General features: G+C 40.4%; 1 protein-coding gene across 3 annotated transcripts in view; it reads right to left on the reverse strand.

The window, feature by feature from the left end:
- Positions 1-3,388: 3,388 nt before the first annotated feature.
- pard3bb (par-3 family cell polarity regulator beta b) overlaps positions 3,389-20,030 on the reverse strand; it is a 133,772-nt gene continuing 117,130 nt past the window's right edge. For all 3 annotated transcript variants that reach the window (XM_058081722.1, XM_058081723.1, XM_058081724.1), the window contains 3 exons: positions 8,162-8,380; positions 7,887-8,000; positions 3,389-6,981 (listed from right to left, as the gene is read on the reverse strand). In XM_058081722.1, the coding sequence (XP_057937705.1) occupies positions 6,867-6,981; positions 7,887-8,000; positions 8,162-8,380 (448 nt within the window). In that variant the 3' untranslated portion in view covers positions 3,389-6,866. The remainder of the gene's footprint in view (positions 6,982-7,886; positions 8,001-8,161; positions 8,381-20,030) is intronic.

Raw genomic sequence — 20,030 nt, forward strand, 5'->3', positions numbered from 1 at the left:
AGAATTTAATTGTTGAGGTCTTCTGCTCGTCTGTCTTCTGGGTTTCATCTTCAGACCAACAACTATAACAGAAGGAGCAGAAGTTGGAGACGACAACGTTGAACCCCTTAACCTGCTCCCGGGACGAGCAGCTGTTGTGGCTTGATTACGGTTCTTCTAGAACACACTCTTCACCTCTGACACCGGACTACTTCCCTTCCATTGCCGTCACACTTGGCACGGGGTCCACCCTACTCTTCCTAATGATTCCAGGAAGTATTTCAGGAAATCACGAGACTGTCTACTTAGGTTAATCCAGTAGGAGTGTGTTCTCTCAATTGTCTCTAACTACTAAAGCATGACGTAACCATTCATTCATTTTCTACCGCTTATCCTCACCAGGGTCATGGGGGTGCTGGAGCCTATCCCAGCTGTCTTCGGGGGAGAGGCGGGGTAATAACTGTAATTAGTAACCAGGTAAAGTTTTTTTTTTTTTTTTTTCGATAAACCTTCAAGTACAGTCAAAACTTTGTTTAGTCTGCTCTACTTTTTGTATGATTTGTTTTTTTGCTAAAATTTTGCTTTGGTTTTCATACACTGTCTCAGTTTTCATAGAAACTAGTCTGTTAGCCCTGTACTGCATCAGTCTGCAAAATCAAGTGTCAAAACAAAGCACCCTAAGCTAAATAAGTTCTATCCATTGATCATGAATTATTCCTAACAAAATGCAATTTTTGTCCATATTTCTGGGTATCTGGAATGGATTATTTGCATTTCCACGATTTCTTATGGGAAAGGTTAGGTTGACATGAGGTTTTCATCTGTTTCAGTTCTTTGAATGCCCCCCTGTATGTAAAAGAATTCAGATTTACTGTATCTTAGTCGTGGCTTTGCCGTTTCATGGGACTCGGGCTGAGCTTGTGACTTGCAATTGTCTACCAACTGCTAGGGCGACAGTGTTGACTACATATTTAGCCTCCTGTGTACTGGTAGTGAACAATGGCGACTGAAACGTTATCCAGATTGTTGCTATATACTGTACATACAACATATATAAGGACACGATGCATTTCACTGTATGCAACAACGTGAAAACGTTTGAAATAGTAATGAACTATATTACATAGAAATGGTGATGGGCATCTCCATGTAGAAGTTTGATGTTCTCCACCTGAGTATGTGGGTTATATATGCATGCTAGGTTCATTGGCCACTCCAAATTGTCCATAGGTATGAATGTGGGTGTGAATGGTTGTTTGTCTATATGTGCCCTGTGATTGGCTGGCAACCAGTCCAGGGTGTACCCCGCCTCTCGCCCGAAGACAGCTGGGATAGGCTCCAGCATAAGCCTGTGACCCTAGCGGGATAAGCAGCATAGAAGAAGGACATAGAATAGTTACTAATTAGATTAAAAATAAATGGACAACAATATTTCTAACACCCAAAACTGGACATGAAGAGTTTCCTTTTTCTTGTATATTTTGTCAAAATATTTGTAGGCGTTGTGTGTAATTTCTGTGTATCCTGTCTGATTCTAATTTACATACATTTAGAGGCTTGCAGACGAGCGTTTGTACACAGTAGAACTTTGTTGCCATAAAAACCTGCCAATGTGATACATGGAAGAATGTTGGCAGCCAAAGAGGAAAGGAGACCATAAGATGACATTAATGGAAGATTTGGGCTGGCCTGGCAGCCTTCAAACCTGCTAAACAATCAGCTGACGGAGACAAAAAGCAGGTTCTCAACCAACTAAGTTGACAAACATTCATCTTTAAATTGGAATTTAGAAATTCGAAAGAATTAGAAAGCAAAAAGAAAGCATTAGAAACACTAATGCCACCGAATGCTTATTAAAACAACTAATTAGGAATAATTGAGACATGGCCTTAGAATAGAGCAATTACATAGCAAGTCGGTCGGTGAGTATTCATACAGTCAAACAGTGCGTCAATGACGCAGTTTCGGAAAAGACCGCATAGACATCAGACCTTTCACCTGATCCACATGAAGATAATCAGATTGAATCATCGGTTTGGACAGACCGAACAAAGGTCCAGGTTATTAAATGTTCAGATGATCCTGCCACTTGTGAGGTCACCCATGCCTTGGACACCGTGATTGTCTCATGGAACGAAAACAAAAAGCGAGCTGACCGAAGAAGACTAAAGTGAAACGAAAGAAGCGTCCTGCAGGGCAAAGCTTGACGTAAGCTGGACTTCAGAAATGAGTACCTCGTTGATATACTGTTGTTATATAAATTGTTGATATAATGCATCCGATAGTCTTTATCAGAATTGCCAGTGAAAGTTAGCAGGTAATGTCATAGCTACATTCATTTCTTTGTATTAATTTCCGGGAAATATGTTGTTGTCCCAACAGTCAAGACTGGTGCGGTGACATTACTAACTCCTAGTGACGGCTATAGAATATTATTTAGCCATTTCATCTTAAACATTTAGTTTAATAATAGGCTGTATTCAACCACGAAACTGCATGATTTATTAATAGATATCTGAAAAAACACAATACAGTGAAGCTGCATGAAGTGCTAAGTGATGAGGGATTACAGTACACATTTGTAAGTATTTTATTTTTTGCAATTTTGATATTCCAAGAATAAAGTTGTAAAGAAAGAGGAAGGCTATATTTTTAGAGATATCCATAAGAGGGTGAGAATTCTGCGAGCCAGTGTAGTCAACGTTGGTTGGTGCCTCGACACGTTCCTGAGACTTAACTAAACTCATACCAACAAAATGCACCAAAAATGCGTACCTGGAGAGCAGCAAGGCGTACAAGCCTATTCAAGGGCCAAAATGCATGACAAGACCAAAATATGTACATGATTATAGTACTAAACTAATAAGTTCTGACATATTTAAGACAGAATTATCCATTAGTTGGACACACATTATGGTTTAAAATGTTGTAGTGACTTTAATTACTTTTTCTTCCTGTCCCCATTGGTCAAAAGGTCTGAGATATGCTAATTAAGCCTTGACTGATAAAATATTCCCTCGGCCTCTGTGTCTCGTTACTCCAAACTGATTGTCGTCCAGTTCTGCTCCTTGAGCGTCTGATAACACGTGAAGCTGGAGGCTTGTGACCCATTCAGGTAATACGCCAGAAAAACTCCACAAAGTTTGGGCTGCTGGATGTACTTTTTTTCTAAGTGATAATTATCTATACTTTCATTTAGGGCCAACATCTATTGCTCATCACAAAAGAGACAACTTATCAGCTGCGACTCAAAGACTAAATTGGACTCACCTCGTAGAATATGCAAGGAAATCATCTCTCCTGACTCACGCTTAATTAACCTTAACAGATGAGTAGAGCAGAGGATGGAACTGCGGAAGGAAGGGCAGAACATTCTAAATGAAGACATTCTCGCCAAAGCGTTGTTGAAGGTTTTTAATAGCAAAACATGTTACGTATATATGTACATGGATATAAAATGCTGAACACAAATAAAAATTGTGGCTATGATAATTGATTTGGAATACAATATAGTATAATATAAAAATGTTGAACTTGTACAAAAGAGACAATATTCATTTGTTCCTTCATAAGTTGAACACCAGAAGTCTTCCAATGGAAGCCACTGGTATGTACCGTCAGCTTATATCAAGCAAACCAAAGACCCCGCTTACACCACCGTAACAAACGTAGCCATGCTGTAATACACTCGTACTTACACTGTAATGCAATCTTTTTGGAAAAGCTTAGAGATGTGCAAGTCAGGATTAAGTGGTTAAATACTCGCTGGTGTTTTACTAAATCGGGACTCCAGGGTACTCATATCTGTAAACTTACTCACCCATGCTACTGCTAGCTAAATTAAAAAAAGTTAACAGGTGAATAATTGGACAACTGTTACTCTAAGTGGGAAGACTCGAGACTCACTAACTCACGGGTACTTGGCAAAGACGTGAATTTCAGCGATTCACAGGTGATCGTTGAGACTAGAGTTTCACTGACCTCCATGTTGACAAAATCCTGTGTTTCATTGACTCATGGATTCATGCAAACTTGAGATTGGACTGGAGTTTCATGAACGCACGTGTGCTCGACCAAGCCTCGAGTTTCACTGCCTCACGCTTTGACTAAGACTTGTGTTTCACTGACTCACGGGTACTTGAAAAATACCGGAGTTTCACTGACTCACGGGTATTTGAAAAAGACCAGAGTTTCACTGACTCACGTGTACTTGACAGACCAGTTTTCACTGACTCACGGGTATTTGAAAAAGACCAGAGTTTCACTGACTCACGGGTACTTGACAGGCTTGAGTTTCACTGCCTCATAGATGCTTGACGAACACTCGGGTTTCATTGACTCACAGGTGCTCAACACAGACTCAAGTTTTAGTGACTCACAGGTGCCCACGGCAAACTCGAGTTTCATCGACTAGTGGCTTGATGAAGACTGGTGTTTCACTGACACTTGTGCTCGTCAAAGACTCGGGTCACTGACTCATGGGTTCAATTCCTTGCACACAAGCGTGTTTCTGTACATGTGCTTCGGGACGAGTGACTTGGGTGAATTGAGCATCCGATTCACTTCTGTGAGTGACTCCTTATGAACTTGGGTCTATAAAAGGAATCACGTGTCCCCTCAACTATTAGTCAGTGTGTAAAAATATGCTTTGATTTTCGGAGAACGGTACAAACGACATGTAGTTACAGCAGCACGGCGACGTCTGTTAAAAACGCTGAAGCGCCAAATAACCATAAACTTTCATAAAAATAAATGTGTAAAAAATAAATTCAGTTCCATATATGAAAAGTAATGCGACTCTTTGTAACGTTCACATCTCGGTTAAGTGAGCTCCTCTTCTATCCTCTCCACATTCTCTTTTTAACACATCAGATCATTTCCTCTCTCACACACTCCACTTTCACAGTCATACTGCAACACATTTTCCAGTGGTAGTGATGTTATTCACCTTGGCACTAAAAGTGTATTCCTCCCACTGCAGAGGTGCACCTCCGTGTTTTACGCTCAACTCTGGACCAAACCTCCGAGTGACATTCATTATTCGTGGACTGCATCTTCTCACTTCGAGCTTTCTTTGCACATCCGTTCTTCCCGATTCCCTTTTTCATCCTCACTGCACTCAAACTATTATTATTATATTTGTCGCCGTATCCATCAGCTGTACCATCTTATTTGGATTATTTTACATCAGACGATGCAGCTGCTTTGAGACAACGTCCCAAGGTGTGCATTTCATTTTATGAAATGTATTCAATCCCCATGAAATGAATACAACTAAAATCAGAAACAGGTTAGAACTTGTAGGCTATGTCCACACAAATATGGATTTAAAAAAAGCATATTTTTCTATTTTGGCTTTCCGTCCATACACAAATGTAGGTTTTGTCCTTAAAACAGAGCCTTTGGAAAAAGCTTCATTTCGCCGTCAAGTGGTTAGCACGGCAGATCAGAGACCTGGGTTCGATTCCCTGCTCTGACATCTCTGTGTGGAGTTTGCATGTTCTCCCCGAGCATGCGTGGGTTTTCTCCGGGTACTCCGGTTTCCTCCCCCATTCCAAAAACATGCTAGGTTAATTGGCCACTCCAAATTGTCCATAGGTATGAATGTGGGTGGGAATGGTTGTTTGTCTATATGTGCCCTGTGATTGGCTGGCCACCAGTCCAGGGTGTACCCCACCTCTCGCCCAAAGACAGCTGGGATAGGCTCCAGCATGCCCGCGACCCTCGTGAGGGTAAACGGTATAGAAAGTGGATGTGGACAGAAGCAGTTTTACATCGCCGCTGGGTTGCAGCAGATTTTTTTTTTGAATCAGAGAGGGGCAAATGTGCGTTTTTGAAAATACCAGTGTTGGTGTGGACGTGGCTTCGGTACACTGAAGTGATGGTTCAGTAAGTGGTTAAATGGTGCAATAAGTGGACTTTCCAGCGCAGTTCCTGTTTCCGCCCATGTGTGCACTTGAACACATAACCGGGCCAAAGAGATGTTCAAGTAGGATCCTGATTAATATGACAAAGAACGTTTTCCATTGACACACATTCTTTTTCTCTCTGTCTTGTTTAGTTAGACACTATTATTACACGTTAAGGTAAATGTTTAAAAGATGATATTGAGTGGAAAGCACTCTACTACAGTAGAGAATAAAATGAATAAAATGTTCATTGAATTGGTCAACAATTTGATTGCTTAAACTCATGTTGGATGTTGAAAGCTTTTCCAAGTGGTTTTGGCCTGTTTTTACATTGCTCTGTTTCTGTCAATAATACATTTAGACAATCAGTCAGTGATGACCAACACAGGTTTAACATCATGGATTAAGTGGAAAGGCTAAAATAGAACTGAAGTTATCATACTGTCATGTAGATTATTCAAGTATACTCAATCAAAATTAGCTCATTAATTCATCCTCTAATGTAAAAAAGTGGTAAAAACTTGTGAAATGTTTTTTAAGAAGTTATATAAAGAAATACATTTCGATGATATTTTTCAAAATAGTAGCTGATGTCTTTAAAAATGAAAGTATGAGTGTGTGTTTAGTATTCCCTCAAAAAGAGGACTGGGTTTCTGCCCCATGAAGACTGTACCTTTGTAACCGAGCAGGAGTTCTAACCAGCAGACTGACTGATATTTCCATTGTGTCTGGAAAGTGGTGGTTAAACATGTGGTTCATTAACGACAAGGGAGGCAATGAAATGCCTTCAAACGACATGATATTGTGCATCACAGTCTACAATTAACCTTTGTTACCTTACTTCAAACAGCGGGCTGTGTTTGATAATGGCTGTGATTTGAATTCCACCGCTATGACGGTCAATGTCGACTTCTCTTTCTCTTCGGAGCAGTGGATGTAGTATTGTATACAAAAGTACTACTTGTAACTGATGTCAATCTAGACGGCTGCAGTCATGGCATTCTTCTGTCTTGGGTCGGCTTGGTGTTGATGTTGCCGTCTGCCAGTCTCGCCACTGTATACATACTGGTCAGGGCCGGGGTCCACAAGGTGCCTGGACAAAGAGTAGTCCAGTGCAATACAGAATGAAGTTGCCATGCAGTTATTTGCACAAAGTTCATAGAGATGAGTAGTATCGTAAAATACAATACATATAGACAATGTATACTAATAATGTGTCCAAAGAAAACCCACACATGGACAGCACGTGCAAATTCCACACAGATGCCCCGATGGAGATTCCAAATTTTGATCTCCCAACACATTCAGTGTGCTATGGTAGAATGCTATCCATCTATCATAACAATTCTCTTGAACAAGAGTTTTCCAAGTCTCACACTGTTGCCCTCTCGCAAAGGAGCCAAAAAGCTACGGCAAACTTTCAACATTTTTGATGTAAACACAAAATAGTTTGAAATTCTTCAAAAAAGAAGAATTACTTTACCGTCCCCAAAATATTCAGGGGCTTTCAAAGTGTGTCTTTGAGTCATTTTCCAGTCTTTGTAGGCATCTGGTAGGTGTTTTCTGCAATATTCTAGTAGCAAATATTGAAGCTTTGAAAAGGCCTGCCTCAGTAAGTTTTACAAACTAGGGTTTCAAAGCTTAGATTTTTTTCAAGTGCCACATTGTCCAAAGTTGGCCCAGGGGCAAAAACAGTATGCGTCTCAAAAAGGTCCGCTTTGTCGACTCCGTAATCAGGAAAAAGCCGTAAGAAACAACAAACAGATATTACAGGAATGATGTTGAAATATTTGTGAATAAAGTCATAAGTTTGAGAAGAAAGTTGAAATATTTGGAAATAGTATATGATATATCTGAGATGTATTTTTTCTTTAAATACATATAACTTCTTTGCATGTGTTGCTTTACAAAATAAGTGGCCCATTTTGTTTCATTTTTTCAGTATTTGGCCTTCGGTGAAAAAAGTTTGGACACCCCAGTCATACATACTGAACGTACCTGTAACCTCCTACCCCAGCAGTGCCGCGGGTTATCGTGTCGTACCGTAGTCCCCGATGTGGAGGGGTAGGTGACGGGGGCACATCCTGTCGCAAGGGTCCTCTCTGCTGGGAGCTAAAGACACACAAAAGCAGTCTGCAGGCAATGCAAAGAGACCTTCAAGGACAGTGCTAACATGTTTTTGGCAAGTAGCAGTTAGTGCTTGGGTAGATATAAAACAGCTGAATTGAGGAGAAAGAACCATGAGCTAAAAAGAAACTGTTGCATCTGATTACCTTGGGTGGGGGTAAAAACTCCCCGAGTCAACTCCCCGAGGGTCCGCTGGCCGTGAATATGGCTGGCTGGGGGGGAAGCTGGAGAATGATGGAGGGGGCTGAGAGTTGGGGTGAGGGTAGGACGGGGCCTTGTGGTAACCTTGTGGAGCCTGGGGAGCGCCAATGTAATGACCTGACCAGGGATGCATGGTGTACTCAGCTGGATCCAATGGACCTCGTCTGGAAAGGGTAACGTGATAAATGATAGATGAGGACAACAGCAACTTATCCTTTAACAAGTAGGTAACCGGGATATGTGCACCTCAAACAACGGCAGGAAAAAAGTTCTAACGTTTCACAAAAGACAAAAACCTTTACGAACGGCAGCTGAACATCTCACTAACGTTGTACTATTTTCCACCAAGTTCATTTGACGTGACGATTAAAAGGAATGACACTGCTTGGCTCGTCTTTGGCCTGTTCCGGCATTTTTTCCAAGATATGTATATCCCGAAAAATTGTTGCGCAGGGTGTTCAGTGAACCGTGAGACATAATTGCAACAGTGAGGTCAATTCTGAAAACATTTGGGTTTGACATCAAAAAATTAAAAATATGAGACCAGAGGGCAAAATGTAATCTTTTACTTCTAAGTATTTACATTTGGATCGGACACACCTAGAATATAGCACCGGAAAAAGTAGGAATGTCCGATATTGGCTTTTTTCTTCCAAACCGATATCGTTGCTCAATTTTGTTACCAATATCAGCCGATACCGATATCTGTAACACAACCTAGCTCCTGTGGTGGAATGAACACATACGTATGTGGTATACAGCATTTTTTAAATATTGTTGTTTTTCATGATCAGGAAAAACATCCCTAAGCAAACGTATTGGAACGTGTAACGGACAGGTGTGTTGTTTTTTTTTCCCCAGGTGTGTCCTATTGCATTGCTCAGTAAATTGGGTAGTCTAGGTTTTGCCTATGTAGACTGCATTTAGCGGGACAAACCACATGAAAACCAGAATACTGTCCATGGGTGAAAAACAATTGCCAAACTTGTAAGGTTTGGCATCTCCATCTTCCAACATGGAACAGGTCAGGACAGAAATATCGTGACTACTGTGAAGAAAGACTAAATCAACTGCAGAGGGCAGGAGTGAAGGTATCACCATCTGCTGCTCATAGAAGGCGACACCAGAAGATGCAAACGATCCATTAGCAAGAGGAATAAGAAGGTGAGGCTGGAATTGGCTTTCCGAGACAAAAATGTGACGGACTGATGAATTCTTTAGGCTCATCTCTGTACTTTTGTCATAGGTCTGACTGTGTCCGCTTTTAAACTTTTGCTGCATTGATTTTGATCTGGGTCAAGAAGTGATAGGGGGCAGATGCATACCAATACAAGTAACACGTGACAGGTTGAAGTCACCCCAGATTCAGTTACTACTGCCGCACATACACGTAACACATACACTTGTTGGAATCTGGCCTGGTCCTGTTAATAGATATCGATGTCAAGTACACCGACATGTCCACCACATAGCTAACATTATGAGGTATTACATTTTATTTCACCATCACCTCATCAGTCTACATGTGCTTCTCACCTCCTGTCTCTCTAGTTGCTTTTAACTTTGATGAAATTGTGGGCTAGTGTGTGTTCCTTGAGTCCACTGTAACTATTAATTAATACTTCACACATGCCGTGTGAATTAATGTGCTTTGAAATGAGTGCCATGGCGACACTCAACAGTATTGTTACGCAGAATTTAGCGAGGCTTAAAGACCTCAGACCGATTGTAGACTTGATTTGATCACGCGTACAAACGGCAGTAAATGAAATGTAAAATGTGTTAATAAGAATTCACATGTGGAACATCAGAGTGCTGGTGTTCTCTAGGCTTACGTCTGTCTGAGACAATTTGGGTGGTCAGCAACATGGCCTTCATGCTTGGGACACTTTTCCCCCTCATATACCTTCAGTTTGTAGGTAACATTCTCACTTTCTTCACTAACCCCCTCAAACAGCATGTCAGCCTGCCAGTTGGCCTGCACTTCCATATCTCCCCTCCGAAAATCCTCAGCCCATATCAGTCATCATTGACTATTTGGTCTGACAATGATAATGTCACCAAGACAGCGATAAGAGCAGTGTAGAGGGCAAAATGGACATGGACAATTTTATTGTGGTTTCACATGAATGTATCAGTTACGGCTTACATAACGACATTAGTATTATTTTGCAAAAGCGGCCCTGTGGGAGCTCCATGAATACAGTATAAACAAATGGCTTAGACATTGTGAGATTGCAACCTACTTTCTGTATTAAAACTATATTTATGTATCAGAAATTGACTTGGAAGTGGCCATATGAGCATATGATATTTAAGATTCAAACTTCATTCTGTTTTTTCTTTTTTAAACGGGCCATTCCAAGTACTCTCAAAACAGTTTTCTACTTTTTGTACATCAAATTCTTAAAAGAAGGAGGATTTTAGAAGTATGGAATCCCAACAAGAACAATAAGAATATTAAGAATAATCTCTTAAAAAAAAAAAACTTAAATAAAATAAAATAAATAAAAATGTTATTATGATTTGTTATTCATTTATTATTTGTTATTATGTGATTATATTTTGGGTAGTGTTATTTAATAAATATAATAAATAAAAATGCTATTTTATAAATATTTCAAAAATCACGTGATAATAAAACAAGAAACTAGATGTCTGCTAATCCTACTTTAGTGTATTCTGTGACAGGTTTTGCAGAATTGATATCCATTTTTGATTGCTCTTATTAAAAATAATAATACTACAATTTTTTTTAAATAATGTGTTATTTGTACAAATAAGATACGTTTCCAGAATATGAGAACCAAGTCACAATTTGTCATATTTCCTAAATAATTCCAGGAATCGGACCAAAATAAACCGGGTAATAATAAAACCTAAGTACTTTTCACGGCCCTACAGTCTTATGAGAGTGGCCATATTGGTAATGGAGTGGAAATCCAGTTAGAATCTGTGGGGAATCCAATGTAAATCCAGTGGCAAGTTTGGAATTCTCCCCCCAGGAACCTAGTCAGGACTGCACAGCAGCTGGGGATTATGGGGTAATAATGAGAATGGAAGCCATTACTGGATGGTATTTACACACACAGGCATGCATTCAAGCACATACACACAAACACGCACAATTGTTACAGCATGAGAAACAGAACTGTTTTGCACGTGTATGTTTCTGCATGCTTAGAAGGAGAAATAGAATAGAAATACATTTCCTGAATCCAGCCGACAATGACTTTTAGTTCACCTCACACGCCTCCTCAAATGATTGTGTTACTCAATTAAGTTGGTACTTGCACAGAAAAATGAAGGAGGGAAAATGAACCCTTTTACATTTTGTTTAAAACATACAGTATTTGTGTCTGAAGGATTTCTCTTACATATTACTACATATGGAGACAGTCCTCTTAGAAAACATTGGTTAAATACTTGAAGGGATAATTGGTAATACAGCTCTCTAAGCCGTGGACTCAGACGGTGTTTTGCAGTAACGTGAGACTTTCGACTTCTCAGGGATTTCAGGTTTGAGATGGATTTCAGAGTAAACAGAGTTGTTATATAAGCTCTGCACCCGCCTCTCTTTCACACACTTTCACTTACACTTGTAAAAGTGCTGGATACAGCTGTTACCCCCGTGTAAACACATGGATTGCACTCGCACATTTGACAACAACAAAAATCAGTCTTCTCAAGCTTGTCTTCCACCAAATATAGATCAGTTTCAGAAAGTGTCCGAAAATGTCAACGTAAATCAAATGTATAAAGAATACAGTTTACATGCAGAAAATGAAGCAAATACTAGGGGTGCAACAATACACAGTATGTAGCGGTATCGAACCGTTCGATACCATTATTAGTCAAACGAATGTATGTAACCCAAGTCACAAATGTCGGTCGGCTCCTGAATCGCTGTTACTCCGATGCGGCACCCCTAATAAATATATGCGTTAAAGGTTCCAACTTTTAGATTACAATCCTAATGAAACAGATGCTACTTTCGTAATTCGCAAAACTTTCTTCCTTTTTCAACTTCATGAAAGTTCTGGCATTTGCAACTTTCTTTGTTGTCACGATGGCTTATTTTGCAGCCATAATTAAAAAAGCACAAATACTCAAAAATGCACAGTTCACTTGAACACCTCATTGGGGCACATTGCGTTATTCATTGTTATGCGGTCTATGACTTCACAATGTTATAACTACTATAGTTTTGTGTACCTTATTGTCAAGCGTTTCCGAACAATATAACACACATCCACAGAGTCTGTCTATGGTGCCCCAACTGTAAGATAACCACCATCATGGACGCTTTGTTTGTTTACAATAATTCAATTGGAGGGGTTAACTTGCTTGCTAGCTGGCTGCATGACGGACAAGTGGTTAGCACGTAGGCCACACAGCTAGGAGAACTGAGTTCGATTGCACCCTCAGCCATCTCTGTGTGGAGTTTGCATGTTCTCCCCGTGCATGCGTGGGTTTTCTCCGGGTACTTCGTTTTCCTCCCACATTCCAAAAACATGCTAGGTTAATTGACCACTCCAAATTGTCCATAGGTATGGGAATGGTTGTTTGTCTATATGTGCCCTGTGATTGGCTGGCCACCAGTCCAGGGTGTACCCCGCCTCTCGCCCCAAGACAGCTGGGATAGGCTCCAGCACCCCAGCGGCCATCGTGAGGATAAGCGGTAGAAGTATCGTAGTTTCTTTTGTCCTAATGTTATTTCTTCTAAAAGTAGCCCCTGTGATATCACGCCATCGCAGTTCAACATCCTAATGTGACACGTTAGTGTGAGGTTTTAATCACAGCCGCAGCACAGCCCAAACAATGTGGCAATAAAGTCTACTTTGGTTGATCCATTGCTCGTCGGTAGACAACATAAATCCCACATACTGTGTGCTGTGATGGAAGTAGAAAATGAGTATGCGCATAAGAATGCATTTTAAACTGAAATAACATTTTTCAGATGTGCTGGGCAAACAACACCACAGAGAGAAGAAGTCTCCAGTGTGACTGGCAGTTGCCTTTGTTTGTCTAAACTAAACCGCACTAAGCTTCTGCGTGAACACACTGCCCAGGTATGGAATTAGGGATCTTGGACTGTATTTGTGAGTTGTGACAAAACCGAATCTTAGTGAGTGAAAGACATTACGGGTGACACCTGAGGCAGCAAAGATAGGCAGAATCCGAATAAGGCATTAAGCTGTTTTGCTACTTACGGCTAAGTGACTGACTGCACACCGTGTGTTTGTGTGTTTGTGTGAGTGTGTGTCAGGGATGGTTTCTTGTTAGTTCAGCTGTCAGCGAGATTTGTGTTGGTGCTTTGGTGCTCGAGGCCCTTAAACCTTCCTTGATCCTTGACCCTACCAAGACACACGATACTCCATTAGCGCCTAACAAACACTTGAATGGGTCAAAGTCTCGAGGATATGATCAAGAAGAAATTGGGAGCATACCAAACGCATAGACATAACATTCACAGCTTGGATACAGTTAGCTAAAGATAACAACCATTTGGTTTAAAATAGGGGGTCCAAACCGTTCCACCAGGGGCGACATAAGGAAAACTGAATGACATCGGTGCCGCTTTCATTCCTCATCAAAATTTGTTGCCAGTGTTTCCAGGAGGGTAGAGATAATGGTGTCACAGTGCATGTACACTATCTTAAACTGATGTCCATTCTGCCATCCAACCCCAAATGTCAGTTGGATTTAGATCAGGGGAACACGCTGGATAGTCCAAAAGAGAGCTTATTCCTCTGTCAGGTGGGCATTGTGAAATACAAAGTTGTCCATTACCGCACAGATGAGGTCCTTCAGTAATGAAGACTGCCCCTTGCAACATCTTCAGTCAGCTGCCATTTGATGCCCATGCACAACCAGAAGCTCCATTGTTCTATTTAATAAATGTTTACTCCTAACATTTTTTCAGTCTCACTCACATTTTGAAGCTCGACTTCTTGACCTTCTTGAGATCAACTGGTACTGTGAAATGTAAAATGTAAATGTAACTGTAAAATGATTTGATCTTAATGTGACGTTTATTGAAGATGCTGAAAACAATCCCATGATATTAGAAGCAGATAAATATAAATCAATATAATGCCATCCTCACAGGGTTGCGGTCCTGCTGTAGCCTATCCCAGCTGGCTTTCGGTTGCCAGCCAATCCCACCCACATTCATACCTATGGACAATTTGGAGTGGCCAAATAACCTAGCATGTTTTTGGAATGGGAGAGAAAACCAGATTACCCCTGCACACATGGGTACAAAAGAGATGCCCGAGGGGGGAATCGAACCCAGCTCCTGGGTTCAAACCCCTCCTTGCTGTGTGGCCTGCACACTAACCACTCGCACACCGTGCACCCTAAAGCGAGACATATTTCTGCCAATAAATAACAATGACTGAATGCTATAAAAACCAAGTCGTACAAAAACCTAGGTTCCACTGAATTATTGTCACATTCAATTTTGTGGTGAAAATAATAAAAATGAAGCTGTCTGATTCAAACGGATGGATTTTCATGCTCCTGGATTGGGCCTGCAAAAAAATTCTCCAGTTTCAGTATAATCTAGTAAATGAATGTATGTTTCTGATATTTTTCTTCTGTTCATTCTTACTACTCATTTACAATGACTTAGTAATGTCTTTATATTATTCATTTACATTTTTTATACGGTTAAATAAGTACATCATTGCCGCTTATGTTTTCTGAGTTGCTCATACCAATGACGTTTTACCCAATATCCATAGCTAAAAACTAATTCCACTTCATGCAAATACATTTTGTGGCGTGGATAATGTGTTAACCCGGGACAACAGGCCAGTCTAACAGGACAAAATGGGGTTTATCAACACAGGTCAGAGGAGGAAGCTGGAAAGTTGATGTACAGTGAGGAAAATATGGTTGCCGGCTGAACCGGAAATGAAATTAAGTTAACAAGGAAGTAAACAAAAAGGAAACATGGAAAAAACTGAATGAAAGGGCTCCCTGTATGGAAAAGAAAGTCGATATGAGAAGGCAAAATAACTAAATAAAAACGGAGAAAATGCATTTGGAGAAAACAAATTGTAAAAAAGAATGTAAAAAAAGGATTAAAGGTACACTGAAGGTCACTGTGCTCCGACATTTGTGCATGCGCTCAATTCATGTTGGAATGAAGCAAAACACTTGAAAGGCACTTCTATCTGTCTTTGTCAATAAAGGCCTGTCAAATATGATTAATTCACCAAGAAATTATAAATGACAAAGTGGCCGGTCCAGGAAACTAACATGATTACATTCCCCAGTGAATGGAAGTGCGTGCACGTATACGGGCACACACGTTAGTATCAGGTTTACGTGTGTGAGGGCGTATGGAAGGACACAATCATATACAAAGAACATACAGTAGTCCACAAAACATGAATACAACATTGGATAAAAGCAAGAAAAAAGGGACGGACAGGGGACAAACCAATTAGAAAAGAAACGGGGATGAGGGCCTTCCAGATGGTAGAGGGCTGTTGCCTCGGAAACACAGAAGAGGGCAGAACAATGGAGATTTGGAGTGCTGTTCGCTAAACTTCATCATCCAGCAATGCCAGTTGGAAATCCCATGATGAAGTTATAGCACTCCCAGACTGTCCTGCACTGCACACTTTGGAGATAAAACTACTCTCACAAGTTGCTGACTCTCTATACCAGTGGTTGGGAAGCTAAGAGAGCCATGGAAACCACATATTATTTGTATTACATATATTTCTCTGAGAGCCATATCATACCATTTAACACCAAATACAACTAAATATGTGCATTTTTAAGCACAACCTGTAAATTCTCTGAATGTATTCTTCCTAATAATGTTTCTATACTGAAGCTAACCAATAATAAATATACCATTACAGTAAATTCTGTTCCTCATCTTCTTCCTCCTCATTAATCTTCTATACGGCTTATCCTCACGAGGGTTGCGGGCATGCTGGAGCCTACCCAGCTGTCTTCGGGCCAATACACCCTAGACTGGTGGCCAGCCAATCACAGGGCACATATAGACAAACAACCATTCCCACCCACATTCATACCTATGGATAATTTGGAGTGGCCAATTAACCTAGCATGTTTTTGGAATGGGGTAGGAAACCGGAGTACCCAGAGAACATGCAAACTCCACACAGATGTCCACACATGCCCGAGTGTGGAATCAAACGCGTGTCTCATTGCTATGTGGCCTACGCGCTATCGCTCTGCAGAATTAGCAAGCTGACAGCAAGGTTTTGAGTGATTTTCGAAGAATATTTCCCCCCTGTATTGAGTTGATTCAGATTTATACTACATCTGGGCCATTTTAAGTTCTCTACTGTTTTTGTAACGCGACACAGCATAGTTTTACTTCTGTGTCTGCCATTAAGGTTTATATGAAAAGAAACGAGTGAAGGAGGGTGGGTCAGCATTTGGAGAGAACATAAAATTGCTTAATTACACAGACAATAAGGTTTCAGTATCTCGAAGAATAAAAGCAACGTCTATTGCTGTGATGAGTGATGAGTCTGAACGGCATCATTTCATCTTCTCTGGAACTCTCTTGGGAAAATTCCAAATGACAATCACATTATGTTAATTGTTCATTTCATTTAGCAAACAAGACATTGATTATCCCATTGTATGCATGCTTGAAATAAATTCAACCATCCTAAACCGCTGTGCTACAATGAACCTTACTACTCAATGCGCTACTAGGTAAAAACATAAAGACAACAAGGACATGGACCTTAACTGTGAGCAATGCAACATAGCATAGACAATAATGCTCAGCCAATTACCGTAAAGATCTTTGGCATGTGGGAGGCTACTGGAGTGAAACCAGTGGTTCTCAAATCCCCCCGTGAAGACAAACCTAACTTGCATACTGTTTTAAGATGTTATCACATCTATTTTTATTAATCTATTTTGATCATTATTAAACCCATACAGTGGTTTGTACAGATAAATGAATATTTTGCAGGTTCTCAGATGTAATTCAATAGAAATAACCATGACCTTAACATGAAATTCATATAAATAAAAGACGACACAAGGGAGACATGTTTACACTAACAAGAAAACGTTGCAGAAACTAAAGTCTTTACAATTCTGTTTTGTATTATAATTTGAATCTGTAAACAATCTCCTATCAAATATTTGATTAGCTTGGCAAGTACCAGTAAGGGCCAGTACATACAATGAGTGTAATGCGGTGTATTTGAGCTTGAAAGTGTCATACCGAACCACTTAGGCAGTTTAGTTGGTCACTTCCTGAAACATCATGGGATCCATTACTGGCACCATGTTCTATTGAAAGTACCTCAATTACTTCACATCTTGAGCCAATAAGGTTCATCTCAGGTGCATCTAATCGTTTCAAGCTGGGACATTTTGCTCAGAGCAACTTGATAAAAATTGGAAGTGAAATTACAAAACCACAAACGACAAACACTAATTTGGTGTATGAAAAGGCGTGTAAAAGCGGCACATGCAGAGGTGAAGGGTGAGCATGGGGAAAGACTACGGAGTTGTTTATTATTTGGTGGTGCATGAACAACATCTCAAACTGAAATGTTATGTTGTTTGCAGCCACAGACATTACACTTATATGCACACTTAATACTATTGTACCAACAGCACATGGTACACTGGGGCCATGTTGACTTGGGACTACATTGCAGTGTTGTACATTGTGCATGAGCTGTATACTTTACTAGTAGTAAAAAAAAAATGGTCCTTAAAGGGGACCTAGTATGCTTTTTCCACTTTTCTGACCTATAAATGTAGTCAGAATGTTGTATTCTCGAGTTAAACGATGCTAAAGTTTCAGATAATGAGGTTTGCACATTTGGAAGTCATCCCTGAAAGAAGTTTGGGATGGCTCAAAAGGCTTGGTTTAAAAAGGTGTGGTAAAACTGTTCTTTCGTGATGTCACAGAGGGGTGGACTTCATTATATGGTTCATAGTTGGGAAGCACTTTGGGCGTGTGACCAATCACAGCGAAGTGGGAATGCCTTGAGTGGAGCCGTGGGTGGAATAAATTAAAACAGACCATTTTGGCAGGAAGCTCAAATCCAAGGAAATACAGCTGGAATAGGTGCAGATGTGTGATATTTGATTAGAAGCATTCAAAGAAGACACCTCACATAACCAGTGATTAATGTGCTCGTGACATCAAAACTCTGTTAGTTTTGTTATTTTTGCCATGCAAAATAATACTGAAAGGCATATGTACGTCCTTTGTTAGATGTTGACATATTTACAATTTTTAACATTATGGTATACAGTCTTTTCTTATTATATATTCTTTGACATTTTGGTCAGATTTTCTGTTACATTCGTGTCTGACTCCACCACAATTCTAACATTGCCCCCTCACTCGAGCACGGTTTTTCAAAAATGTATTACAAATTGATCACCGTTTCCTGTGGCACATGATGGCACATTATTAGTAGAAAAAATATTGAAAGACAAGCTATATGTTTGGATTTTTGAATATGGATATGGATGAATGGTTAGACGTTATATGAAGTACTCTGGTCTCTGGGCATCAGCAATGTTGTGAGACATGACATTCAATTACATTACCTTTCACATTGCCTGGAAACTGGCTGGCTGAGACGAACATGCCATGGCTGATATCAACTGAAAAAAACAAGGTTCTACTCGCCTTCTGTGTGGAAGTGGTAAACTTTTGGCTTCTTTGTCTGACTTCCCCAGTCAGTTTGAAATACTTTAAGTTTACAATAAGTCAATTGGAGAGCTTAACTAGCTTGCTGACTGCACGGCAGTCGAGTGGTTAGCGGAGTTTGCATGCTGTCCCTGTGCGTGCGTGGGTTTTCTCCGGGTACTCCGGTTTCCCCCCCATTCCAAAAACATGCTAGGTTAATTGGCCACTCCAAATTGTCCATAGGTATGAATGTGGGTGACAATGGTTGTTTGTCTATATGTGCCCTGTGATTGGCTGGCCACCAGTCCAGGGTGTACCCCGCCTCTCGCCCCAAGACAGCTGGGATAGGCTCCAGCACCCCTGCGACCCTCGTGAGGATAAGGGGTATAAAATGAATGAATGAACAACCTTGCTCAGTAGCTTGCTATGCTAGTGATGGCCGTCTGTTATGTTGCTACAGAGATCCCTTAGCCTGCGCAATTTAACGTAAACAAAGATGAGCGTTTATGATGAGTGTAAAGGCTACTAATTGGGTGTTATTTCATGTCTAGAGGGCTCTAATAATGTTAAAACCTGTGTCGAAAAAATCTGAAAATGTTCTGTTTCATAATATTTAATATTACTTTGCAAAAATTCACTTATCGTAGTCGAGTCTGGCACCAATTAACCACAATAAATGAGGGACGACTGTACCTTGCACCTGGAAAGAAAGCACAGAGGGGCGAACATTGAAAGGAAAAGGTCTGGTCAGGAAAGATGTGCTTACCCAACACTTGGGTAACTACCCAAAATGTCTGTCCAACTTCCATTAATGGAGGTGAACCAACATTTTTACATCAAATGATCAACTTCGATCACAGCTCTGACGTTTTTGAACCGGAATAAAGACGTTAGCAAGGATCCGATTGTGATCGAAGTAAGGATAAAAAAGAAAGATGTGGGATGTTTGTAGAATGGCTGTTCTTTTGCATTCCGATATTTCTAACAAAAAACAAGGGACTGCTGAATCCTAAGACAGAGCAAAACAACAGTGGACAATGGGTTAGCCTATGCAGTGGTTGTAAAGTGGTCTGGGAAAATCTCAGGGCCTGGTTGGGGGGTCTTGTCAAGAGAGATGGAGAGAAGCAGAAAGAGGCATTCCACAT

Source organism: Doryrhamphus excisus, chromosome 9 (genome assembly GCF_030265055.1).
Source record: "Doryrhamphus excisus isolate RoL2022-K1 chromosome 9, RoL_Dexc_1.0, whole genome shotgun sequence".
NCBI lineage: Eukaryota > Metazoa > Chordata > Actinopteri > Syngnathiformes > Syngnathidae > Doryrhamphus > Doryrhamphus excisus.